We start from the raw sequence: 27,054 nt of genomic DNA on the forward strand, positions 1-27,054 counted from the left end.
TTTCTCCATGTTGGTCAGGCAGGTCTTGAACTTTTGACCTCAGGTGATCCACCCACTTCAGCCTCCCAAAGTGCTGGGATTACAGGCATGAGCCACCGTGCCCAGCTGTTGACAACTTTTAAAATACTTATCTGTGCCAGTGGAGAAAAATTTATATAATACACAAAACAATGAGTTAATACCCAGAATGCAGACATTTTCATGTTTTTCTTGTCCACAAATACCGGACTTCACCTTCTTGTCAGTGTCACCCTCCATTGCAGGAAACACTGAGGAAAAGGAAATCACCACCAGAAATCATCTTATATTGCATATATTCTTGATTTTACTTCAGTGACTTTTTTTTTCTCTTCTAGGCTTGGATTCTTTGGGATTAAGCTTAAAGCAGTTATGTCTTCAAAAAACCCTAGATGATTTTTTAGATCCTGAGGGCAGTTAGACAGGAGTTCAAGGCCACGGGCATACTTAACCTTTAACATCTGCTTTGATTTCCTGTGTTTTCTACAGTGTCGTATCACATTAGCAATAGCACTTCTAAATCCTTTTTGCCATCTCAGGGAAAAGAAATTTGTTTGTAGTTCACTTTTGTATTCCTAGGAATACTTTGAAGAAAATCTAAAAATGAATAAATAATTAAATGTTAAACATGTGTTTGGGGTAAAATAGGCAATTTTCTATGTAAGAATGAGATGTAAAGTGGTGAACAACTTTATATAGCAACATGACCATTCTCCTCTGGTGTAATAATTACCCATTCTAAAAAGGAGTTTATGAAACCTTAATTACTTTGACCTATTTGGGGAGAATTAAGTTATGAATAGGATGTCACATTTAACATAGATATAGAAAAGTCTGGCCGGGCACAGTGGCTCACGCCTATAATCCCAGCACTTTGGGAGGCAAAGGCAGGTGGATCACGAGGTCAAGAGATCGAGACCATTCTGGTCAACAAGGTGAAACCCCGTCTCTAATAAAAATACAAAAATTAGCTTGGCATGGTGGCGCATGCCTGTAGTCCCAGCTACTCGAGAGGCTGAGGCAGGAGATTGCTTGAACCCAGGAGGCGGAGGTTGCAGTGAGCCGAGATCACGCCATTGCACTCCAGCGTGGGTAACAAGAGTAAAACTCTGTCTCAAAAAAAAAAAAAAAGAAAAGAAGTCTTCCATGGCCAGGTGCAGTGGTTTACACCTCTAATCTCAGCACTTTGGGAGGCCGGGGTGGGTGGATCACATGAGGTCAGAGGTCCGAGACCAGTCTGGCCAACATGGTGAAGCCCTGTCTCTACTAAAAATACAAAATTTAGCCACACGTGGTGGTGGGTGCCTGTAATCCTAGCTACTAAGGAGGCTGAGACAGAGAATTGCTTGAACCTGGGAGGCGGAGGTTGCAGTGAGCTGAGATCATACCACTGCACTCCAGCCTGGGCCACAGAATGAGACTCCATCTAAAAAAAAAGAAAAGAGAAGTCCTCTGTAACTACTATATATCTATTAATTTTCAGATTGCTTTGGCAGACTATCATTAGTTTGACAGATTAGTGGCAGATCATTTTCTGCCACTAACTAAAAAATTTTAAAAAATTAAGTCAGAAAAATCATGCCCTACGTTCTGAAAGACATCAACAAGAGATATTTCTGAGTTGACTGTTTATGATCAGTGATCTGGAAATCAACTTCAAACATTGAGACTTGAAGTACATGAGCATTCTGTCTTACTTCTGTAGTAAAATTTGCTGCATATTGAAAATTTACTCTTGATAATAAATCGTTTTCAGAAGCTTTTTGTCTTTCTTGCTTCCAGCATGTAGCTTCATTTTTTGGACTCATTGAAGAATCTAGGTCTAATGTGATCCTTATACATAGAGTAGAGAACACCTAGGAACAGAAAGATATATATCAATTGAGTATCCATGGGGAAAAAAAACACTGAATTTCTTCCATTTGTTGTATTTTTATGAAACTAGCCCACAATTTAAACAGAAACAAAGGCCCTCCTTTTTATTAGTTTTTAGTTTGGATCATACAAGTGACTCTAGAAAAATACAAAACTCTAGGAGCCCTTTACAATGATTACTAATAAATTTATGATGTTATTGTGCCAGCAAAACATTGGTGAAATATTAGGAGAGTGGGCAAATTTGACCAGATGTTAAGATAAAAATAGTAATAAAAGATAGCAAACATTTATTCAGTCTTTGCTTGTACTTGGTATCTTGAGGAAAACAAATGGTGAATGGATCTAATTCCTGCTTCTAGGGAATTTATGATCTAATGGGTGAATTGCCTGTGAGTTTAGATGGATGATATGTATGGCTTCCACAGAGTCCTAGGCATGCAGAAAGGGGGAAGTAGCTGGGGGAAATAAGATGAGGAAGAGAGGAGCTGCTTTAGTGAGTTCCAAGGATGTCAGCAAATGTTGACACCCAAAAGCAAGTTAGGGAGTCACAGATTTAAACTACAACTCACATACCACCACCACCAGCCCATACCCATCTCAGTTATCAAGGTATCAGATTTCAAAATTAGATCTCTCTTCTGAGTGTGAAACCCATATATTCATTATTGTACATATGACATTTTTTTTTTTTTGAGATGGAGTCTCTCTCGTCACCCAGGCTGGAGTGGTGCAATAGCGTGATCTCAGTTCACTGCAACCTCAGCCTCCCAGGTTCAAGCAATTCTCCTGCCTCAGGCTCCCGAGTAACTGGGATGAAAGGCACCCACCACCATGCCCAGCTAATTTTTGTATTTTTAGAGGAGATAGGATTTTGCCGTGTTGGCCAAGCTGGTCTTGAACTCCTGACCTGAGGTGATCCACTCACTTTGGCTTCCCAAAGTGCTGGGGTTACAGGTGTGAGCCACTGTGCCTGGCTTTACATATGACATTTCCACATGTCATAGGTAGATGGTCTCCAAACTCTCCAAATTTACTTAAGTAAATATGTTGAGCATGCCTCTCAAAATGTGCATTTATTCATTTATTTCTGTCTCATTCAGAATAAATTATTCATTTATTTCTGAGCTAGGCTCTGTCTCGCCCAGGCTGGATTGCAGTGGCACAATCTTGGTTCACTGCAGCCTCCACCTCCCAGATTCAAGCAGTTCTCCTGTCTCAGTCTTCTGAGTAGCTGAACTATAGGTGTGTGCCACCACAATTGAGTAATTTGTGATCCACCTGCCTTAACCTCCCAAAGTGCTAGGATTATAGGTGTGAGCCACTGTGCCAGGCCAAACTGTGCATTTATTTATAAACAATATAAATGCAGGTGGGTGGTGGGGGTTTATGCCTGTAATCCCAGCACTTTGAAAGGCCAAGGGAGGAGGATCACTTAAGTGTAGGAGTTAGAGACTAGGCTAGTTAAAATAGCAAGACTCATCTCTACCAAAAAATTTTAAAAATTAGGGCAGGGCATGGTGGCTCATGCCTGTAATCCCAGCACTTTGGGAGGCTGAGGCAGGCGGCTTATCTGAGGTCAGGAGTTCAAGACCAGCCTAGCCAACATTGCAAAACCCCGTGTCTACTAAGAATACAAAAATTAGCCAGGCGTGGTGGCAGGTGCCTGTAATCCCAGCTACTTGGGAGGCTGAGGCTTGGGAATTGCTTGAATCCGGGAAGCAGAGGTTGCAATGAGCTGAGTTTGTGCCATTGCACTTCAGCCTGGACGACAGTAGCACATATGCCTGGCTAACTTCTTAATTTTTTGTAGAGACAGGGTATTCGCCATATTGCCTAGACTGGTCTCAAACTTACAGGCTCAAGTGATCCTCCTGCCTCGGACTCCCAAAGTGCTGAGATTACAGGCATGAGCCACCACACCCAGCCTAAAATGCTCTTTATATATCACTACTAGTAGTTTTGCTTGTCTGAATCCTGACTGATACAGTTTGGAATTAGAAGTGCTTCCAGAGGAGCAGAACCATGATAGATTCTCTGAAGTGGTTTTGGGTTACTCGGAATTGATTTTCTGATCCATTTAGATTTAAAGGCATTAATGGCCATGTTTTCAGTGATAAAGAAAATACTAACAGTTCATGCGATGTAATAGTAAAATCGTTTCTTAAATTATCACCCATTAGGCCAGGCGTGGTAGCTTATGCCTGTCATCCCAGCACATTGGGAGGCTGAGGCAGGAGGATCACTTGAGGTCAGGAGTTCAATATCAGCTTAGACAATGATGTGAGATCCTCATTTCTACAAAAAATAAAGGCCGGGCCCAGTGGCTCATGCCCACAATCCCAGCACTTTGAGAGGCTGAGGCAGGTGGACCATTTGAGGTTGACCTCCTGACATCAGGTGATTCCCCCGCCTCAGCCTTCCAAAGTGCTGGGATCACAGGGGTGACCCACCACACCTGGCCTACTTTGCTTTCTTTTCTAATTCCTTTCCCTGCTCACTTCAAGCCCAAGCTCCAGAATCATAAGCAAGAGCCTCATATAAGTCTAAATACCTGTAATAAATCCCTCACTAAATATTACTACTAGTAGTTTTGCTTTTCTCATCAAACACTGATTCACCTACCAAGCTATGTAGTTTTCCACTTACATGCTATGCTTCTATGCCTTTGTTTTTTCCTCTGCCTAGAATCCTGAGCTCCTTCTCTGCTTAGTTAATTCCTCCTTATTCTTAGTTCAGCACGTGATTTACATCCTTAGAGAAGCCTCCCCTGGCCTCCCAGCCCTTGTTAAATACCACTCCCTATGTTTGTGCTACCATAGCAAACTGTGCTATTTCTTTTTTTTTTGAGACGGAGTCTTGCTCTGATGCCCAGACTGGAGTGCAGTGGTGTGATCTCAGCTCACTGCAACCTCCACCTCCCAGATTCAAGCGATTCTTCTCCCTCAGCCTCCTGAGTAGCTAGGACTACAAGTGCACGCAACCACACCTGGCTAATGTTTGTATTTTTAGTAGAGGTGGGTGGTAGCCAGGCTGGTCTTGAACTCCTGACCTCAAGTGATCTGCCCACCTCAGCCTCCCAAAGTGTTTCGATTACAAGTGGGAGCCACCACACCCAGCTTTTTTTTTCTTCAGATGGAGCTTCACTCTTGTTGCCCAGGCTGGAATGCAATGGTACAATCTCAGCTCACTGCAAACTCCACCTCTCAGGTTCAAGTGATTGTCCGGCCTTACCCTCCATAGTAGCTGTGATTAGAGGCATGTGCCACTACCCAGCTTTTTTTGTTTTGTTTTGTATTTTTTTTAATGGAGATAGGGTTTTGCCATGCTGGCCAGGCTGGTCTTGAACTCCTGACCTTACATGATCTGCCTGTCTCAGCGTTGCAAAGTGGTGGGATCACACGCGTGAGCCACCATGCCCGGCCAGCCTGTGCTATTTCTGTCACAGCATCTATAGCTTTATATTGTCTCCTTCCTTTCTTGGTCTGTCTCCCTAAAGCGACTAAACTATTTAAGGGTAAGGACTGAGTCATATTTCTAGACGGTGTCTGGCACATAGCAGGTGTTCAATAAATGTTTGCTGAATGATGAAAATGAGGACTGTAACTTTGCAGTAAGTTTTCCTGTACTTGGAGCACATTACAGCTCACAGTAATAAGATCGTCACCATAAAACTTTCCTTGCAGGCCCCACACCCAGCATTCTATAATCTCCAGTCTACTCTTAGGATGACTCTACTCTGCACAGCATGAAGAGGACCTAAGGATATTGTGACCTGTTCTCATTAATGTAGACCAAACAAATTTAGATTAATTCAGGTTCTAAAATGGACTTCTTTGAACTATCTGATTTAGCTGTGGGTATAATCTGAATTAATGAAGATAATTTTATACCTTTTCTTTGGATTTGACTGGTAGGTCTTGCTTAATTTATGGACTAATAAAAAAAAGATTTGCCTATTGCTCAAACTTGGAATGAAAGAAGAAGGCAGTTGAGATGTGTGGACTCTAAAAATGGCTTCTTCCTAGTTTAATTAATAACTGCATTTGCTGTTCAAATAGGCTGGGAAATATGATCGCTGCTCTTAGCCACGAGGTGGATCACAGCCACAATATAGGCTGTGAGCTATCCATAACTGCTGCTCTTGAGTTACAGGATAGGAACTATTCACCACTCCGTTCACTAAAGAGATTAACAGCCCATTGCCCTGGTTCTCTACCATGGGTTTTGTCAGTTTTTGTCAGCTGCAGTCCTAAAAAATTAGGTGCACAAATGGGCCCCAACATCAACTAAGGGAAGATCAGTCTTTCCCACCTCTCTCTCATTGTATTATTGTGACCAGTAATCATCATCTACTATGAATGAATAAGGTAAGTAAATGTACTCTCAAGGACAGCTGAACATAAGGTACAAATAAAGCAGGTTACCTAGAGTCACAGCTCCGACAACAAATCCTTGGGCAGCAACTCTCATGTGAATAAGATGAAGTGACATTTTCTGATCTCTTCTATACTTTAATTTGTAAAGACCATAGGACACCACAGTCACAAAACCTGCTATACCTGTGAATTGTAAAACTATAGGTTATTTGGAAGGCTGAGGCAGGAGCATCGCTTGAGACCAGGAGTTTGAGAACAGCCTGGGCAACACAGCAAGACCCTCATCCCTACAAAAAATAAAAAATTAGCCAGGCACAGTGATGCACACCTGTAGTCCCAGCTACTCAGGAGGTTGAGGCAGGAGGATCCCGTGAGCCCAGGAATTCAAGGCTTCAGTGAGCTATGATTGCACCACTGTGCTCCAGCCTGGGAAACATATATATATATATATATATATGTATATATATGTTTCAAAGAACCAAGCTGGATTTGATCTACCAGATTTTAAAATGAGCCCTTAATATTCTTGGGTCCAATATTTGCAGTTTTGACTCTTCCCAGAAAAATTAGAACCATATAGTATAGTGACTTGTCTAGCCATATGTGATTTCCTGAGGAATAATTTCAAATTGTGTGTACTACAAGTTTATTATCTGTGGCAAGTCACTTAGCCAGCAAGGGAACTAACCCAAACATCTCAGTACCCACAGCTTTTGAGTGTTTGGCTTTTACTCTTCATTTCCTGTTACCAAATAAGGAGTAAATCAATAGAGATAAACAAATTTGTTGTTCTGTATAAAGTGAAACAATACACTTTAGTGAGAGGTATGAATATATGCACAAGAAGCATAACTCTGGCAAGAACTGTGATTCTAGAAGAGTTCAGAAGCCTGTACAAATATTTTGTATTTTCTGCAAATGTCAAGGGGTGAATATACTGCTGTGACAACCACGATTCTATGTCACTGGCTCTAAAAGAAAGAACATCAACTAAATAAGAAAGATTCTAGAAAAAGATTTAAAACACTGAGAACTGAATCCATGACAAAATAAAAATAGCCAAATAACAGATACTGGGCCAGGTGTGGTGGCTCATGTCTATAATCCCAGCACTTTGGGAGGCCGAGGTGGGTAGATCACTCGAGGTCAGGAGTTTTAGACCAGCCTGGCCAACATGGTGAAACCCCGTCTCCACTAAAAATACAACAAAATTGGCCAGGCATGCTGGTACACACCTGTAATCCCAACTACTTGGGAGGCTGAGGCAGGAGAATCACTTGAACCTGGGAGGTGGAGGTTGCAGTGAGCTGAGATCGTGGCATTGCACTCTAGCCTGGGCGACAGAGCAAGACTTCGTCTCAAAACAACAAATGAACAAACCAACAGAAAAACCCACCAGATAGTGGAATAATTTAATAAATGCCATAAGTACAACCTGTTGGTATAGAGAAGAACTAACTTGGATTTGTATTTCACATCAGACCCTGAAAAAAAATTTTTTTTGGATAAGTAAGAGTTAAATGCAAACACAATTTTTATCTCTTGACACCTGTGAGCGGCCATCTTGCTCCTGCCCTGACAGATTCTCCTGTCAGGGGTCACAGGAACGCAAAGATTGCTGTCTGGATCTTTGCTGACCATGCTGTCCCGGGTGGTACTTTCTTCTGCTGCCACAGCGGCCCCCTCTCTGAAGAATGCAGCCTTCCTAGGTCCAGGGGTATTGCAAGCAACAAGGACCTTTCACACAGGGCAGCCACACCTTGCCCCTGTACCACCTCTTCCTGAATATGGAGGAAAAGTTCGTCATGGACTGATCCCTGAGGAATTCTTTCAGTATCCTTATCCTAAAACTGGTGTAACAGGCCCTATATGCTTGGAACTGGGCTTATCTTGTATGCTTTATCCAGAGAAATATATGTGATTACTGGAGAGACCATCACTGGCCTAGCAGTAATAGGGTTATATATCTTTGGAGTTAAAAAATGTGGTCCTCCTGTTGCAGCATTTGCTGATAAACTCAATGAGCAAAACCTTGCCCAACTGGAAGAGGCAAAGCAGGCTTCTTGCCCAACTGGAAGAGGCAAAGCAGGCTTCCATCAAACAAATCCAGGATACAGTTGATGCAGAGAAGGCACAGCAGGCACTGGTTCAGAAGCGCCATTACCTTTTTGATGTGCAGAGGAATAACATTGCTCTGGCTTTGGAGGTTACTTACTGGGAACGACTGCATAGGGTATATAAGGAAGTAAAGAATCGTCTGGACTATCAAATATCTGTGCAGAACATGATGCGTCAAAAGGAACAAGAGCACATGATAAATTGGGTGGAGAAGCACGTGGTGCGGAGCATCTCTGCACAGCAGGAGAAGGAGACAATTGCCAAGTGCATTGCTGGCAAAGAAGCTGGTGGCAAAGAAGGCTCAAGCCAGTTATGTAAATGTATTTATTCCAATTGAGACAGCTAGAAAGTTGACTGACTAAATGGAAACGACTTTATTTGACAAAATCTTTCTGTATTGATGTCTACTGAAGTTATGGTTTACCTCTTCTAAAAATGAAAAGTTTGTTTTAAATAGTGAGAGAATGAAATCTCTATCTTCCAGTCAATTATTTCTCATCCTTCTTACTCTGCATTTGAGTTATTCTGTGATCACGTCTGTATAAGCAGTTTGCCTTTATAAAAACTTGCTGCCTGACTAAAGATTACCACATTATAGTTTAAATTTGTAATTAGTTCTACCATCTTGCAATAAAGTGAGGTTTTTCAAGTTGTATAAGTCTCTGAAATACTCAGCTTTTGTCATATAGGTCAAAATTAAAGATGTCATTGAACTACTGTCTTGTTTATGAGACTATCCAGTGGTGAATTATTTCTGGCTGATATATATAAAGTTTTGCAGTACTCTTAAAATAACCAAATGGAATATTGTATATTAAAAAAAAGTTAAATGCAAAACAAAACAAAAATATAACAGGAACAAAAACTGAAGAAAATAAAATAGCATATTTATAACATCTATAAGAGGGCATGGTAGACGTAATAGAATATGACAATGAGAAAACATTTGCATAGTAAACATACGAGTCTGTTTTTTTCTTTGGAGACAGAGTCTCATTCTCTTGCTGGAATGCAGTGGCGCAATCTCAGCTCACTGCAACCTCCACCTCCCAGGTTCAAGTGATTCTCGTGCCTCACCCTCCCTAGTAGCTGGGATTACAGACATGCATCACCACACCTGGCTAACTTGTATTTTTAGTAGAGATGGGTCTCGATATGTTGGCCAGGCTGCCTTGAACTCCTGGCTCCAAGTGACCTGCCCGCCACAGCCTCCTGAAATGCTGGGATTATAAGCGTGAGCCACTGTGCCCAGCCTTTGGATTCTCTATTCTGTCCCATTGATCTATGCATCTGACCTTCCATCAGTACCACACCATGTTGATTACTGTAGCAATATAGTAAGCCTTAATATCGGCCAGAGTGATTCTTTCTACTTTATCTTTTTTTAAAAAAGATTATTTTAGCTTTTCTAGGACTTGTGCCTTTCCCTATAAGTTTTAGAGTAAGTTTGGTTATATCTACAAAAACCCTTGCTGGGGTTTTGACAGGAATGACATTAAGCCTATAGATCAATTTGCAGAGAATCGACGTCTTTACTAATATACTGTGCCTTCCAATTCATGAACACAGGGTCAGACGTGGTAACTCACACCTGTAATGCATGCACTTTGGGAGGCTAAGGCAGGTGTATCACTTAAGGTCAGGAGTTTGGGACCAGCCTGGCTAAAATGGTGAAACCCTGCTTCTACTGAACAAACACACACACACACCCTCAAATTCATGAACATAGTAGTCTCTCCTTTTTTTTTTTTTTTTTTTTGAGACAGAATCTCGCTCTGTTGTCCAGGGTGGAGTGCAGTGGTGTGATCTCAGCTCACTGCAGCCTCCACCTCTTGAGTTCAAGTGATTCTCATGCCTCAGTCTCCTGAGTAGTTGAGATCACAGGTGTGTGCCACCACGCCTGGCTAATGTTTGTATTTTTAGTAGAGACGGGATGTCACCATCTTGGCCAGGCTGGTCTTGAAACTCCCGATTTCAAGTGATCCACCCGCCTTTGCCTCCTAAAATGCTGAGATTACAGGCATGAGCCACCTTGCCCAGCCTACCAAATTTTATTATTATTTATTTATTAGCAAAAGCTGGGCTCTCTTCCCTTAATCAAATCAGAGTTGTTTTTATTTAAATTGATTTTGTTTCTTTTCAAGATTAAAGTCAGAACCTTTACTGTTTTCCATATAGTGTCTCTAGTTTGTTTATAATTGAATTTAGCTGGAAACTCTTATCCTTTCACTTTAATCACCCTTAATGTCTCTGGAAAAATAATTTAATGTACAACAGGCACAGTGATTAATCTCTGTTCATTATAGTGATCTGTTCACGTAGCCTTGTGTTTTTGAATTGTTTTTCTAGTTAAAAATGCTAAGGAAGATAAATCACTATTAAATTATTTGCTTCCATTTCTTATGGGTGCTATTACAAGTCTTAAATGAAACTTCTAAACAATATTACTGTAAAGTAAAATTTGATTCTTTTTTGACGTGTGAATAATGACACTTAGAAAGTAGCTAGAGTCACAGTAACACTTGATGGGAACATCTGGCATACCTATTTAGAAGTTTTTATGGAATTAATATTTTTGCAAACTTAGTCTGATTTAAGTAAATTATTTTAATAGTTTTCAGACAAAATGAACACAAGGAAACAGGCATGGCTGAAGTATACATCCATGGAGAAGAAAGCAAGAGCTCAGACTTTAAAACATAATATTGCTGCTTAGGTTTTGTGGCATTTTTTAAGTCCACATACATAGAGTACTTGTTGAAAACATAAATATACTAAATATGTGTGGGGAAAGCATAAAGAAGCTAAGGCATAGATCATTAAGTGATCAAATTATAGTACCTCTCTTTTTTATTTTGAGACAGTTTTGCTCTGCACCCAGGCTAGAGTGCAGTAGCGTGATCTCGGCTCACTGCAACCTCCTCCTCCTGGGTTCAAGTGATTCTGGTGCCTCAGCCTCCTGAGTAGCTGGGATTACGGGCACATGCCACCATACCTGGCTAATTTTTTGTATTTTTAGTAGAGATTGGGTTTTACCATGTCGGCCAGGCTGGTCTCAAACTTCTGACCTCAAGCTATCTACCCACCTCAGCCTCCCAAAGTGCTGAGATACAGGCATGAGCCACCTTGCCCAGCCTAATTATAGTATCACTGTTTTAGTCTAGAATTTATTTTGCCATCAAACTCAACACCTGGAGCACACCAGGAAGCCAGCATAGAGAGCCACTGAGCAGCTAAAATGACCTCTATGAAGTTCATGCTCACAAGTGTTCAGATAGGTCCAGGCTTTTACTCAGAGCTTTCCTCTGAATTGACCCACAGTTCTTTCAAGCTTGAATATATAGCTTCTGGTGCCACAGAACATTAAAAACATTAGACGCAGAAGTTTTGGTTTTTTTGTTTGTTTGTGAGACAGGGCCTCACTATGCCACCCATGCTGAAGTGCAGTGGTGTGATCTTGGTTTACTGCAACCTGTACTCCCGAGCTCAAGCAATCCTCCCACCTCGGCCTCCCAAAGTGCTGGGATTACAGGCATGAGCCACCATGCCTGGCCTAGAAGCAGAAGTTTGTTTGTTTGTTTGTTTTGGAGACAGAGTTTTGCTCTTGATACCCAGGCCGGAGTGCAATGGCACGATCTCGGCTCACTGCAACCTCCGCCTCCTGGGTTCAGGCAATTCTCCTGCCTCAGCCTCCTGAGTAGCTGGGATTACAGGCATGAGCCACCATGCCCAGCTAATTTTTTGTATTTTTAGTAGAGACGGGGTTTCACCATGTTGACCAGGATGGTCTCGATCTCTTGACCTCATGATCCACCCCCCTCGGCCTCCCAAAGTGCTGGGATTACAGGCGTGAGCCACCACTCCCGGCTGAAGCAGAAGTTTTTGATGTGCCCAATAGGAAGAAAGAAACAGGAAAATCTATAAACAGAAGACATAAGAACTTAAAGTTTAGACTACTTACAAGACAAGGAGACATATGCATCTCAATGGTCCCTAACAGATTTTAAATATAATAAACTGATGCTGCTGTTGACAGTCCTGAGTTATGACTGAAACGTTAATGTTCATTCAGTCTATTCCATCTGACTGATTAGGAATTGATAATTTTAGGTAGACTTCTAAAAATATGGATAAAGTAGAATAAAATTTGATACCTCAAATAACACTTAATATTTACTGGGGGCTTACCATGTACTAGAAATTATTCTGAAAGTTCAACACGTTTAGAGGAGGTTAGCTTCAATGATCTGGAAAAATTCAATTATATGAGACATTTCAGTCCTCAGAGGTACTGGGTAAGGCATCATCATGTTATTACAGTTTTCCAGCATCCTGTCAAAGCTTGCACTTACCTATAGGGACAAAGGGGGAGTCTCTAGATTTCCTGATTAGTCGGGATAATTGGCTTTCATCCTCATCTGTTGACCACGGGTTATCTGAAGACATTCTTTTCTGTAGTAACAATAGGATATAAATGTGGTTGCCGTGAATCATTAAAAATAATTTGTCTTCCCTCTCCCATCACACTCTCGATTATGTGTTCTTTGTCTTCATTTGTTTGATAAGCCCATCTGCTCAACTGAAAAAAGCAATTGTCTTTCCTTCACACTTTTCATTACAGAATTTTTTCATTTTGCAGGGGAAGGGAATAAGAAAAAAAATAGAGAGAAAAAATGATAATTAGATTTCGTGAATACAGAGTAAAAACACAGATCATAGTTCTGTTATTCAGTCTCCTTTCACTGCTCAGCATTTGAGATCTTTGGGAACCTCAGGACTTCTTCCACAAGCACTGTATTTGAAGAACACAGTTTCTTTTTAAACTATCATTTTAGAGAAGTATGGCAGTGCCAACATAGGGAAAAATACTTCCAGATTTACAGGTATCCGGAGAGTGATCACTCCAACTCTGCAGAATGTGCAGGGCATTATAAAGTCATTCAGATATTTACCAAGCACCTCCTGTGTGCCAGTTACTATGCTCAACAATGGATTCCTTGTCCAGCCTGGCTTATCTACATAGGATGAATGAAGAAACTTGCAAAAGCAACCATAATCACAACAGGTTTAGCAGCACCTGAGTCTGTTCCCTGTGCAACCTATTGTGTTCACCCCAGAATTCAAATACAGCGGCTTCATCCTATGAATGAGCCTTCATCAGAAAACGTAAGTGTAAAAATACCTGTGTCGTACCGGCTGTCTCCTGATGTTCCTTCAGCAAGAGGCTGTAGATCAGAACAGGTGTTTGTTGTAAGGCAGGACACAGTGATGTGCAATTTCCAACTAACTGATAATAGGAAAGCCCAGAAACACGCCCCAGGGGGCTGGGGGCGTGGTCAGCTGGTATTGGCCAAGACCGCCAGCATCCTGCCAGAAACTCACCTGGGCCACAAACTAGGCTCTCAAAGCCAACATTAAGAAAAACATGAAGGCTTTGGAAGAAGATGCCTTTACTTAAGTTTGCCTTTACAAGGGAGCTCCTGACTTCCCTCTGAGACTGTGAGTCTTAGTACCTGACTCCTGAGCCCACAATTGAGGGGAAAGAGGGCACAGGGTCACAACACTGGGCTTGGAGGGGAAGGGGAACGGACAGCCATCAGAGGCCAGGATTCTTGCCATTCTTCAGAAACGCGCGCTAGCCGGAGGAGAGGTGCACGCGCTGCAGCTGGAATCTCCGACTGGGGCAATGAGAGCTCATCACCGCTCACCTGGCGGTGGGGCCGCTGCAGGTGCGCCTCCTGCAAAGCCTTGAGCTGCACGCGCACCCGGGGAAGGACGCGATGTTGTGGCACCTGCGGCCAATCCCTGCGCCTGCGCGTAAGACCTGAGTGGGGCAGTGGAGACCCGAGAGAGGCTGTGGCTCTTGAGGCGGGCGGGTGTTGGACGTGGCCTTCACTTCAGTTCTGACCTCATGGCCTTGGGGCCCCTTGAGACTCTGGAGAACGCATTGCTCACCGCCTCCCTCCAACTGCAGCCATGTGGACCTCGAGATGAGGGCGGAGGTCCAGGTAGGGTTCATGGTTTTTCCCTTGTAATTTAATGTTTAAATGATTTAGACTTACAAAAAAAGTCCCCAGAATAGTACAAAGAACTACGTGTCTGGTACCTACCTTTTCCTTTATTAACATGTTTCTTTCTTTAAAAAATAGTTTTGGCGAACCACCTGACAGTAAGCTGCAGACTATGCCTTTTCCTCCATATGCTTTTGTATGCATTTGGGACATCATTTTATTATATAACCATAGTACGGTGTTCAAAATCAGAAATATAACATTGATATCAGTTTGTTTTCCAATATAAAGATTGTATTCATATTCACCAGTTGTCCCAATAATGTCCTTAATTTAAAAAAAAGTTCCTGGTCTAGCATCCACTTAGGATCATATATTGCTTTTAGTTATTCTGCCTCTTTAGTCTCCGATGTCTCCTCAATCATCTTTGTCTTTCATGACCTTGATTTTTGTTGTTGTTGTTGAGAAAGAGTTTCACTCTTGTTGCCCAGACTGGAGTGCAATGGCGCAATCTAGGCTCACCATAACCTCCATCTCCCCGGTTCAAGCAATTCTTCTGCCTCACCCTTCCAAGTAGCTGGGACTACAGGCATCTGCCACCACACCCTCACTAATTTCTTGTATTTTTAGTAACGATGGGGTTTCGCCATGTTGGTCAGGCTGGTCTCAAACTCCTGACCTCAGGTGGTCCACCCACCTTGGCGTCCCAAAGTGCTGGGATTACAGATGTGAGCCACCATGCCCAACGGACCTTGATGTTTTGCCAGTGCAGGCCAGTTATTTTGTAGGATGCCTCTCAGTCTAGTTTCCCCCCTGCCTCACTGATGTTTTCTCACTAGATTGAGGTCATACATTTTGGGCAGAATACAACAAAAGTGATACTGTGCTCTTAGTGTGAAATATCAGGAGGCACAGAAAGTCGAATTGCCTTCTGGTAAACTTTGATCCAGTGTGATGCTGATAACTATTTAACAACTGGTTCTGGAAGGGGAGATGTCGCCTTGATCTGTGGCATTTGCCGTTGCCCCATTCTGTGTCGTAAATACTCCCATCACGGCCGATTTCTAAATAGAGTCTGTCATCACGGACCACAAGGCTAGAAAATGTCCCTTTCCTGGGATGGTAGGAGTGAGCTCTAGCACACCACTGCTTGAATCATGTGGATTAGGGTGGCGTCTGCCTGGTTCTCTGCTGTAGTTACTGTTTTTTCCCCCACTTTTAATTAATAAGTAGTTTCTGAATAGGTACTTTAATATTATACAAATATCCTGTTGTTTGTCAGACTTTTATCCATTAATTTCAGTGTCCGTTGGTGATCCTTGCTTGACTCCATTAATTTTAGTTGCTAAATGGTGGTTTTTCTAAATATATCACTTTTTTTAAGGTAAATTTTTTAATCCACTTAAAAATACAAGTGCACAAATCCACATTTATTTATTGACTTTTCATTAGTTTAAATCCTTGAGGGGTAAGCATCACTCAGATTCTGTGTCCAATAGCCTTAGCAGGAAGGTTGCTTTGGAATTTAGCATGAACCGTGCCACTGTTTCCATAGGCCTTTCCCCAGATTACTCTGGTTTTGTTTGGTTTGCTGCCAGGAGTCACTGTGTTGTTCTTTGCTTTGTATACATACGCACATCTCTTGCCCCAAAAGAATTCTGTTTCATCTTGGGCATAAACACCTTCAATTTTAAGAAGAGCTGTGTGCTCCCTTAGTTTCTGAAGACCCCACTTACAGCCGGCAAAAATTGCCTTGGACCACAGCCTTCCAGACATAGTTCCTTTTAGAAGTCCTGTTTCCAGCAGGCCTCCAAGGGATCCAAGATGGCAGGAAGAGCTAAATACATCACTTAAAAAAAAAAATTTATGGCTGGGTGTGGTGGCTCACACCTGTAATCCCAGCACTTTGGGAGGCCAAGGTGTGGGGGAGGAATCACCTGAGGTCAAGAGTTTGAGATCAGCCTGGCCAACACGGTGAAACCTCGTCTCTACTAAAAATAAAACAAAAATTACCTGGGCAGGGTGTCACACATCTGTAGTCCCAGCTACTTGGGGAGGCTGAGGGAGGAGAATCGCCTGAACCCAGGAGGTAGAGTTTGCAGTGAGCCAAGATCATACCACTGCACTCCATCCTGGGTGACAGAGGGAGACTCCATCTCAGAAACAAAACCAAAATTTATTAGCAGGCATTCTAATGAGGATTCTATTTAATCATTTATTTATATCAGTTTGGACTCTTGAATTCCTATTTATTCAGTGGCTTATCCATCACTATGATTATTTATATTTTATTTTGAAATAACTGTTTTTTGCTTTATTCTATAGTTTACATAGGCCAACTTCAAACTCCATACTTGATTTTTCTCTTCTGCCTTTGTTATTTCAATATCTGTATCAGCAGAGACTGTTTCTCCCAATAGCGCATGTAGTGTGATCCTCATCTAGGACGTGTAGGCCCTCGAAAACCCTGGCCCACCAGCACTGCTACCTGGACCCTCCAATTTGACTGCTCCCACGTCTGTTTACAATGGGGCTCTGCCATGGTCCTGTCACCTGTGAGGTGTCCTTAAGGCGGGAATGCCAAGTAGGCTCCAGGTGATGTGCTAACTCTGAGTAAATAGAAGAAGCTGCTTGGAGCCCAGAGATGAGGGTTCTGAGGCAGACTGTGTGTGGGTTGCATTACAAAGAAGACTGTGATCCATTAGCCATACCTGGCCTGGCAATGCACGTTAGAAGTGTCTGGAAGTAGGGTTTTGGGGGAATGGGCTCAGAAAGGGGCAAGATTTATGTTCTATTCCTGCCTTGGGTGGTGGCTTGGTTCAGCTACCCAGGCTGTGTTGTCTCACTGCCCACGCCTGAATCCCAGCACTTTGGGAGGCTGAGGCAGGCCGATCACCTGAGGCCAGGAGTTCGAGACCAACCTGACCAACATGGTTAAACCCTGTCTCTACTAAAAATACAAAAATTAGCTGGGTGAGGTGGAACATGCCTGTAATCCCAGCTACTCAGGAGGTTGAGGCAAGAGAATCTATTGAACCTGGGAGGTGGGGATTGCAGTGAGCTGAGATGGCATCACTACTCTCAAGCCTTGGTGACAGAGCAAGACTCCATCTAAAAAAAAAAAAAAAAAAAGGCATTCAAAGAATAATGGGACATGTCAATATACAAGAGGAGCCAGCTTAAAGGGGCTTCCAGTAGTGAAATCTGGGACAATTTGATCATTAGCATAAATAATCAGGGCAGTCTACCTACTAAACTACAGGCGGGTGCCATGTCAGCCGATAAGCATGTCCAGAAGGGACCCCCTTAGTTGAAAGGCATCTCAGACCTCAGTGTGACAAAGCAGAGGAAGAAAAAGAAGGACAAGGACAAGGCAAAATTCCTGAAAGCCATGGCAATGAGCCAAAAATCAAGGGGGAGAAGCAGCACAGCCTGGGCAAGTGGGCCCCAGCCCAAATGGCCTTAGAAAGATGCAAGAGAGGCTGGGCACAGTGGCTCACACCTGTAATCCCAGCACTTTGGGAGGCCGAGGCAGGAAGATCACGAGGTCAGGAGATCGAGACCTTCCTGGCTAACGCAGTGAAACTCCTCCTCTACTAAAAATACAAAAGTTAGCTGGGTGTGGTGGTGCATGCCTGTAGTTCCAGCTATTTGGAAGGCTGAGGCAGGAGAATCACATGAACCCGGGAGGCAGAGGTTGCAGTGAGCCGAGATCGTGCCACTGCCCTCCAGCCTGGTGACAGAGGAAGATTCTGTCTCAAGAAAAAAAAAAGAAAGAAAGAAAGATGTCCTAGGGATCTTGTCCTCCTTCTCTGTTATAGCTGCATAGTCCTCCACTGTGTGAGTGTAACATGGTTGAAGTGCTCTCCTAGCTGTGAGTGAGCATGTAGGCTGGAGACATTACAGCAAACAATGTTGCAATGAATCACCCTGCGCATATGTGTTTTCATATTTTTGAAGGTATATTTTCAGGGTAAATTCCCAGAAGTGGAATTGCTGAGTCAAAGGAAAATTAAAGTTTAGTTTTGTTAGATATTGCCAAATTTCCCTGCGAGGGTTGAATGTATTGGCATTCCCACCAGCAATAGACAGAAGTGACTCTTTCTCCACTGCCTGCCCAGCGCAATGTGTGGTCAGACTTTTGAAGTTTTCACCAATCTGATGTGTGAGAAATGGTACCTTACAGCAGTTTTGATGAGCATTTCTTGTATTGTGAGTGAAATTGAACATATTTTCATATGTTTAATGGTCATTTTGCATATTCAAAAACTTATTTGTTGGGTTTCACAATTTTAAAGTTTCAAAGAGATCGGGGAGGATTAGAAGACATGGCTGAAGTCATCAAAGGATTCTGAGTCAAGCAATCATGTAGGGAAGGCTCCAGAAATAGAAATGACAATTTTAGCATGGGGAGATGTGTCAGAGACAAATGTGAGCTCTTCTACAAATGCAGCCTGATTTTCTTTTTGAAACTTGAGTGTACAGACTGTATTCTGTTCCCTTGTATTCCTCATTCAGTTCTTCCTGCAACTATTCTGCCATTTGACACTGTTCTCATCTTGTCTTCCTTATATATTTATTTGAGATGGAGTCTTACTTGTTGCCCAGGCTGCAGTTTAGTGCTCACTGCAATCTTGGCCTCTTGGGTTCACGTGATTCTCCTGCCTCAGCCTCCCAAGTAGCTGAGATTACAGGTGCCCACCACCATGCTCAGTTCATCTTGTCTATTTTAGACCAGCTTGATGCCTCACTGGAGGTTTCATTATCTTTTATGTATTTGCCAGTTTAGCCGATGTGGCAGGCAGAGCCAAACGATTATTTTAATGGCTGACCAAAAAAAAAAAAAAAAAAAAGATGCATTAAAATGTCTTGTATTTATATTTTGAAACATTTGATTCCTAAGTGTTCTAATATTTGTTTCTTCTGAATTCCTATTTTAAACTTGAATAGAAAGTGAAGCAAACATTATGTTATAGTTGCTACCTAATAGAGCAACAGGGAGGGCAGACAGGACCCTAGAGATTGTCTGGCCCCTGGCAACATTATTTGAGCTCTGCTCAGGCTGTGCCTGAGGCTTTCTGCCCCTATGATTTTCCCTGATTTGGGTTGATGGAGTCCTTTTTCTGCTTAAGCCTGTTTGGATTGGGATTCTGTCACTTAGGATCAAAGGATTCTTAACTAATATAGGATCTAAAAGACATTGGACATGTTTTGCCTTTTTTTCTTCTCCCTTTTTCACAGGCTGATATCGTTTCCTCAAGCTCTTTAAATGATTATAAATGTGTGTTCTCTGGGCCCAAGGAGGGAAGCGGTAACAAGGTGTCAGGGCAGTGATTATGAAAGGCGGTTCCTGGTCTGTGGAGTCAGGGCTTCTAGGACTTGCTCAGTTACTTGTGGAATGACTGTAAGAAACTTCATTTACTTACTTTTCTACACCTCAGTTTTGCCTGTGAAAAGTGAGGATGATATTTGCCACACCACTTAGACAAGAGGGAATTGATAAGGCTGAGCCTAGGACTTTGCACTTCGGTATTATCTTTCAATGTCATGGCATCTCACCATTTCAACCTGTGGCTTTTCGTATTTCTCAGTCACTAGACTGACCTAACCAACAGTGAGATGGGTAGATTAAGGAGGTTCCTATTCAGGGAAGACGGCAGAGGGAGGAGATTCATGTTCCAGAGAGTAGGGAGCATTAGATGTGCATTGAGCCTCACTGCATCCTTTTCGTGTCCAAGAGGTACTTAAAATAGTAAGTTTCCTTTCTTTCTGCTCTGTGGATTTCACAAATGGGATCTTTAAACTTGAACTTTTTTGCTTTTTTAAGGTAGCCAAACATGATCACATTGTTGAACTTTTGAACTTTTCAAAACCCATTCTGATACTTCCAAGATTGCTTTGTCTCAAATCCATTATCTGTGTTTATCGTTGCCTGGCTGTCGAAAGAAAAATCTCTATGTTTAAAAAACTAAAATTTTCACAATGAAGGAAAATCCTCCCAGAGACATTAAGAAAAAGGAAACCAAGCCAGCAGAGATAGAAACCATATTTCTGTTCCTGACATGAATGTGAATTTATTGGTTGGTTTCATACTTAAAATAGTACTTTTGCAAAATCATCTCAGAAAATATACTACATTTATTAAAACTCATACAAACCATTGCAGAAAATATTAAACCCTCTAACCAACCTAACACTTGCTTTCAGAGGCACTTGTGATGATTTTCACAGCTTCCATAGTTGCAAAGAAGAAAGAAATCATCTTGGAACAGGGGTGGAATTTGATGAGAATAATCCAAAAACTATTTGTTTACTTCTTTACAGACTCACAGACTGCTTGATGATTAGGGGCTCCTACATAGCACACCTAATTATTAAAGCTTTTTCTAATAATGGGCTTTTTCATTGCCTACAATCTACTATATTCAGCAAAGTTTGTGCTAGATAATAAGGAAAATGAACCCAAGAATCTTAACCGCCTCAAATAGTTTTATGGATATACTAAAGTGTCAAGTACAATCTTTATCTTAAGGCTTGAGAACTGGAATGCAAGAAAACAAACTTTGGTGGAGTACTGGAATAAGACATAAAGCTGGGCAGCACCAGGTGTGACAGCCTTGGATGTTAATCCTGAAAGCCAGAATTAAGAACAACAAATAGGTTCAGATTTCTTTTTCAGAAACTTGCGCTATTTTGGCCAGGCACAGTCTCATGCCTGTAATCCCAGCAATTTGAGAGGTGATGGTGAGAGAATCACTTGAGCCCAGGAGTTCAAGACCAGCCTAGGCAACATAGTGAGACCCTGTCTCTATACGTTGTTGTTGTTAGTATTGTTTGTTTGAGACGAAGTCTTGCCCTTGTTGCACAGGCTGGAGTGCAATGGCACCCGGTTCAAAAGATTCTCCACCTCAGCCTCCCCAGTAGCTGGGAATACAGGCACCCGTCAACATGCCCAGCTAATTTTTTTTTTGTATTTTTAATTGAGATGGAGTTTCACCATGTTGGCCAGGCTGGTCTCCTGACCTCGTGATCTTCCTGCCTCAGCCTCCCAAAGTGCTGGGATTACAGGTGTGAGCCGCTGCGCCTGGCACCCTGTCTCTGTTTTTAAAACACAATTTAAAAGCAAAAAGAAAAGAAACTCTGTGCTGTTTAGACTTAGATTTTTAATTAGCTAGTATTTCTTAATTCAATGAATTATTAAGACCTTTTCACTGCTCCCTTTTTGAAGTCTTCTTTGAGTGATTTAACTGCTTCTTATCACCAAGCTCTCAAAGAGAAGATGAAATTAAAATCTGATGGGTAACCATTTAAATAAGACAACTGGGGAGGCCCATTTCTCCAGGACTCTTCTCTATAGCAGAGAGCTATTCTCTTTCTTTTGCCTAGTAAACTTCTGCTCTAGGCTTAAAAAAAAAAAAGAGGCAATTTGAAAAAAATTTGAAGTCGATGAATAAACTAAGATTTGGGGATGATAGTAGATGTTAATTATGAAAGTTCAGTGTTTCCTTTGAAGAGGGAGTTCAAACTGGTTTTTTTGATGTGAATTCTTTGGGAGATGATAGAAAATAGGATATAACAGAAACTTTTAAGGATGGAATTCAACTTTACCTAAAAAAGATTTCAGGCCAGGCACGGTGGCTCATGCTGGGAGGCCCAGGCAGGCAGATCACCTGAGGTTGGGAGTTCATGACCAGCTTGACCAACATGAAGAAACCCTGTCTCTACTAAAAATACAAAATTAGCCAGGTGTGGTGGTCCATGCCTGCAATCCCAGCTACTTGGGAGGCTGAGGCAGGGGAATTGCTTGAACCTGGGAGCAGAGGTTATGGTGAGCCAAGATTGCGCCACTGCACTCCAGCCTGGGCAACGAGCAAAAACTCCATCTCAAAAATAAAAAACAAAACAAAACAAAAAAAGGTTTCTCTTCTCCCATGTAGCATTTTAAATGTAAAACCGAGACTTTAAATTCTTTGAGCCATTCAGCTCTTTACTGCCAGCTCACACTATTTCACAGCATATCCATAGACATGAGGGCGCACCAACTCCCAGGGCAGGGGGGCCTGGATGTGCTGCAGCTTCAGCTTAGAGAAGTTGGCTCGCTCCAGGGCCTTCCAGCTCTCTCTCGTCAGATTGCACCCATCAAACAGAAGGTACCAGGCAGGATCCAGGACCTGTTGCCAGAAAGAATTCCAAGTCGAACGCTCAGCTGCCACATGCTCCATGAAATAAAAAGCCCCTCCCTGAGGAGAAAGAAGAAAAAAAAAAACCACATTTCAAAGATGTTTTTCATTTCTGCCTTTTTTTTTTTTTAATTGTTCCCTGGCACTGCCTTGCAAACCTTTGAGAGAACCATAGAATTCTGAGCAGGAGACTCACTCCACACTAAGCACACCCTTGAGACTAAATAACCGTGTTTGTTTGTTTGTTGTTTTGAGACAGTTTTGCTGCTGCTGCCCAGGCTGAGTGCAATGGCACGATCTCGGCTCACCACAACCTCTGCCTCCTGGGTTCAAGCGATTCTCCTGCCTCAGCCTCCCGAGTAGCTGGGGTTACAGGCTTGTGTCACCACACCTGGCTAACTTTGTATGTTTACAAAATTAGGATTTCTCCATGTGGGTCAGGTTGGTCTCAAACTACTGACATCAGGTGATCCGCCTGCCTCGACCTCCCAAAGTGCTGGGATTACAGGCGTGAGCCACCACACCCAGTTTTAACCATGTTTTTAACTTCCGTATCATTTTCACAAATAAGTACATGATATGATTAATGAAAATACAGATACATCTAAAATCATTATTGAATTCAAGGTAACATTTTCTCATTAGGTAATCATTCAGTGATGCTAAATGTAAATGACTGCTCGTTAGAATTAGCAACTGCTGCTTTCATCAAGATGTCCTATAGATTGGTCACGTAAGGCCAGGTGCAGTGGCTCCCGCCTGTAATCCCAGCCCTTTGGGAGGCTGAGGCAGGTGGATCGCCTGAGGTCAGGAGTTCAAGGCCAACCTGGCCAACATGGTGAAACCCTGTCTCTACTAAAAATATAAAGCAATAGCCAGGCATGGTAGCATATGCCTATAATCTCAGCTACTCGAGAGACTGATGTAGGGGAATTGCTTGAACCAGGGAGGTGGAGATTGCAGTGAGCCGAGATCTCACCAGTACACTCCAGCCTGGGCAACAGAGCAAGACCCTGTCTCAAAAAAAAAAAAAAAAAAGAAAAAATGTAATAAACTTCCCTTATTATATCCAGCAGAGAGTGGGCACTTAGCAGAAGCTAAGGAAGACTATCAAGAAAGTGATACCTTTAAGAGTTGAATTGATTTTTGGCACTGTAAACTGAGATAATAATTACCTTCCTTGCAGGGGTGTTGTGAGATTAGTAATGCTGTAAGCAAAACATCTACTAATGTGCCAGTTAGTGCCCAGTCTTAGGACATAAGAACCCAGCATTGGGGTATAAGAATCAGTCCTTCTTTATTTACTACTCTGATATTGAGCCGAAGACAGGATGGTATGATTGTCTCTAAACTCTATCTCCAAGTTCTTTTCTTCCTGAGGAACTTCCTCTATTAGAAAATAAAACTGAGGGTCGGGTGTGGTAGCTCACACCTGTAATCCCAACACTTTGGGAGGCCAAAGCAGGAAGACCACCTGAGCCCAGGAGTTTGAGACCAGCCTGGGCAACATGGCAAAACTTTGTATTTACAAAAATACAAAAACTAGCTGGGTGTGGTGGTGCACACCTGTAGTCCCAGCTACTGGGAGGGTGGGGAGGCTGAGAGCTTGAGCCCAGGAGGTGAAGGCTTCAGTGAGCCGTGATCGTGCCACTGCACTCCAGCCTGGACAAGAGAGGGAGACTATGTCTCAGTAAAAAATAGACAAAACTGGGGATTACAGAACATGTCTTTCTCCAAGAATAGTAAATTCAAATGTTAACATATCCATTTATTTAACTTTGTTCAGAATATAAAATGAGTTTAAACTAGCTAAAAATAATAAGGGTAATATGTGAAAACTACATACAGGTTTAAAGAATTATAGAGTTTACAGAAAAGTTTAAAATGAAAAGTAATTCTTTCCCTGAATCCAACCTCATTCCCAAGTGGTATCCACTGTTAATAGTTACTTGTCTAGGCTGGGCACAGTGGCTCACATCTGTAATCCCAGCACTTTGGGAGGCTGAAGTGGGCAGATCACCTGAGGTAGGAGTTCAAGACCAGCCTGACCAACATGGAGAAACTGTGTCTACTAAAAAAAAAAACAAAACAAAAAAAAACAAAATTAGCCAGGCGTGGTGGGGCATGCCTGTAATCCCAGCTACTTGGGAGGCTGAGGCAGGAGAATTGCTTGAAACCGGGAGGGGGAGGTTGCCCTGAGCTGAGGTCATGCCATTGCACTTCAGCCTGGGCTACAAGAGGGAAACTCCGTCTCAAAAAAAAGTTACTTGTCTATTGTTCCCATTAACATACACACATAGATGTATGTCCTCTCTCGCCCTTACACAATGGGCACGCAGTGGGCCTACGCTCTACCTAACATTCTGTGCCTTGATTGCTTTTTGTTCTCATTAGACGTTATCCCTTGGGGATTTTTAAATATCAGCACAGATAACTCTTCTTGTTCTTTCTAACAGCTGCACGGTGTTCCTTTGTACAATGTGACAACTCACTTACACAGCATCCTATTGATATTTAGGTTATTTCCAGTTTGTGCTATTACAAATACTACTTAATAAATATTCTTGTGTATGGACAAGTTTTTGCATGTAGGATAAATTCCCACTGGATAAAAGAGTATGTGTGCTTTAAATTTTGAGGTTATCAGATATCATCCAAAGAGGGTACCTCTTCTAATGGGTATGGTGGTATCCAGTCCCCCAAACCCACCCCAGCACTATCCTGACCTTAAAAGAAGTCCCTAACTGTATAATAGGTAAAATTAGTATCTTTAATTAGCTCTTTAATTGTAAGTTTGAGCATTTTTTGTAATACAATTGGTTTATATTTCTGTTCTTGTTATTTGCCCTTACTGATCATGTTGACACCTAATGTCTTTTAACATGAGGGAAGTTAACTCTTTGTCATCCCTGGAAAATACTTTTTCTAAGCTTGTTTTGTACTTTGTTTTTAGGAGTTTTTCCTTTTTTTTTTTTTTTTTATATGGAGTCTCACTCTCTGACCCAGGCTAGAGTGCGGTGGTGTAATCTTGGCTTACTGTGACCTCCGCCTCCCAGGTTCAAGAGATTCTCCTGCCTCAGCCACCCAAGTTGTGGGATTACAGGTGCCTGCCACCATGCCTGGCTAAGTTTTGTATTTATAGTAGAGATGGGGTTTCACCATGTTGGCCAGGCTGGTTTCAAACTCCTGACCTCAAGCAATCTGGCTGCCTTGGCCTCCCAAAATGCTGGGATTACAGATGTGAGCCTCTGTGCCCTGCCAGGAGTTTTTTTCTTTATATTAAGTTTTTATATTCAGATTTATTAATTGTTCTCTTTATCGCTTCTCTCCCACTCTAAAAAAATTTCAACAGTCTTTTCTGGGAGTTTACTTTTGTGTGTGTGTGTGTGTGTGTGTGTGTGTATGTGTGTATGTGAAACGGAGTCTCACTTGTCACCCAGGCTGGAGTGCAATGGTGTAGTCTCGGCTCATTGCAACCTCTGCCTCCCAGGTTCAAGCAATTCTCCTGCCTCAGCCTCCTGAGTAGCTGGGACTACAGGGGTGTGCCACCACACCCGGCTAATTTTTGTATTTTTAGTAGAGACAGGGTTTCACTATGTTGCACAGGCTGGTCTCAACCTCCTGACCTTGTGATTCACCCACCTTGGCTTCTCAAAGTGCTGGGTTACAGGCATGAGCCACTGCTCCTGGTGCAGTGAGCCGAGATCGCGCCGCTGCACTCCAGCCTGGGCAACAACAACAACAAAAAAGTTTCATCCACCTGAAATTGACAGGACTGCCCGCTGTGATAATGGCTGCTACTAATCAGTCCTCCGCACACTCTTTCACTCACCGATCTCAGCACTCTGCGCACCTCACGGAGAATCTGCTCCTGGTTCTCCACAGAGCACAGCACCAGGGTGCAGACCACCACGTCCATAGAGCCATCGGCCACCTGGTGCATGTTCTCCCCGGCAGCTACCACAAAGCGCTCAAACTGCAGGTGACGGTTCTCAGCAATGCTCTTGATCAAAAACTTCTCAAAGTTGGGATTGGGGTCAATACAGGTCACCCTGCACCCAGGTGGGTAGAATTTGAAGTTGGTCCCGGTGCCACAGCCCACCTCCAGCAGGGAGAGCTTCCCAGAGGGGCCCGCAAACTCCTGCAGGTTGCTGAAGAGCTCCCGCTTCTTGCTTGCCATCTGTTCATTGTACATCACAGAGAACCTCATCAAGAAGTAGGGGAACCATTTTTTGCACATCCAGCTCCACAAGCCCAGAAAGTTCAGCAGGTACATGGGAAATGCCAGGATGTAGACGGCCAGTCGCAGGATAAAGATGGTAAGCTCCATTGCTCAGAAGCGGAGGAAAAAAAAAAAACGCAACAGATCAACAATTAGAGACCCGGCTCCTTTAATTGCGGGAGAGAGGCTTCTGGCCACACTCCAGAGCCAATCAGCTGCAGAGGGAAAAAAGAACTGGCTGTGCTGCAAAG

The 27,054-nt window shown here is 42.6% G+C and overlaps 2 protein-coding genes and 2 pseudogenes across 4 annotated transcripts; 1 reads left to right on the plus strand and 3 right to left on the minus strand.

Annotated features, from left to right (window-relative positions):
- Nucleotides 1-1,692: 1,692 nt before the first annotated feature.
- On the minus strand, nucleotides 1,693-13,021 carry HIGD1C (HIG1 hypoxia inducible domain family member 1C). Its single transcript, XM_054239225.2, has 3 exons — nucleotides 12,743-13,021; nucleotides 6,321-6,455; nucleotides 1,693-1,874 (listed from the first exon to the last, which is right to left on the minus strand). The coding sequence occupies exons 1-3, from the start codon at nucleotides 12,882-12,884 to the stop codon at nucleotides 1,810-1,812; spliced, it is 342 nt and encodes a 113-aa protein (XP_054095200.1). The 5' UTR covers nucleotides 12,885-13,021; the 3' UTR covers nucleotides 1,693-1,809.
- On the plus strand, nucleotides 7,824-8,870 carry LOC128928674 (ATP synthase peripheral stalk subunit b, mitochondrial-like; annotated as a pseudogene).
- Nucleotides 13,022-15,752: 2,731 nt separating the features above from the next.
- On the minus strand, nucleotides 15,753-16,263 carry LOC100404189 (large ribosomal subunit protein eL33 pseudogene; annotated as a pseudogene).
- Nucleotides 16,264-20,449: 4,186 nt separating this feature from the next.
- Nucleotides 20,450-26,945, minus strand: TMT1A (thiol methyltransferase 1A). 3 transcript variants are annotated; one of them, XM_035256784.3, is made up of 3 exons: nucleotides 26,414-26,945; nucleotides 26,224-26,306; nucleotides 20,450-22,641 (listed from the first exon to the last, which is right to left on the minus strand). In XM_035256784.3, the coding sequence occupies exons 1-3, from the start codon at nucleotides 26,909-26,911 to the stop codon at nucleotides 22,527-22,529; spliced, it is 696 nt and encodes a 231-aa protein (XP_035112675.2). In that variant the 5' UTR covers nucleotides 26,912-26,945; the 3' UTR covers nucleotides 20,450-22,526. The 3 variants fall into 3 exon arrangements, with proteins under 3 accessions (XP_035112675.2, XP_054095198.1, XP_035112674.2); XM_054239223.2 differs by lacking the exon at nucleotides 26,224-26,306 and having other exon boundaries at nucleotides 26,435-26,945; XM_035256783.3 differs by lacking the exon at nucleotides 26,224-26,306.
- Nucleotides 26,946-27,054: the final 109 nt, after the last annotated feature.

The sequence above is a fragment of the Callithrix jacchus genome, chromosome 9 (assembly GCF_049354715.1).
Source record: "Callithrix jacchus isolate 240 chromosome 9, calJac240_pri, whole genome shotgun sequence".
Classification (NCBI taxonomy): Eukaryota; Metazoa; Chordata; class Mammalia; order Primates; family Cebidae; genus Callithrix; species Callithrix jacchus.

What these genes read in the sequence shown, in the direction of transcription:
- HIGD1C (XM_054239225.2), bottom strand. Translation starts at nt 12,884, where the DNA reads ATGATTCACGGCAACCACATTTATATCCTATTGTTACTACAGAAAAGA. An exon ending in CTCCCCCTTTGTCCCTATAG is followed by an intron (nt 6,456 to 12,742) that starts GTAAGTGCAAGC and finishes TACAATTCACAG; the next exon opens with GTATAGCAGGTTTTGTGACT. An exon ending in TGTCGGAGCTGTGACTCTAG is followed by an intron (nt 1,875 to 6,320) that starts GTAACCTGCTTT and finishes TTCTGTTCCTAG; the next exon opens with GTGTTCTCTACTCTATGTAT.
- TMT1A (XM_035256783.3), bottom strand. Translation starts at nt 26,911, where the DNA reads ATGGAGCTTACCATCTTTATCCTGCGACTGGCCGTCTACATCCTGGCA. An exon ending in TGCGCAGAGTGCTGAGATCG is followed by an intron (nt 22,642 to 26,413) that starts GTGAGTGAAAGA and finishes CTTTCTCCTCAG; the next exon opens with GGAGGGGCTTTTTATTTCAT.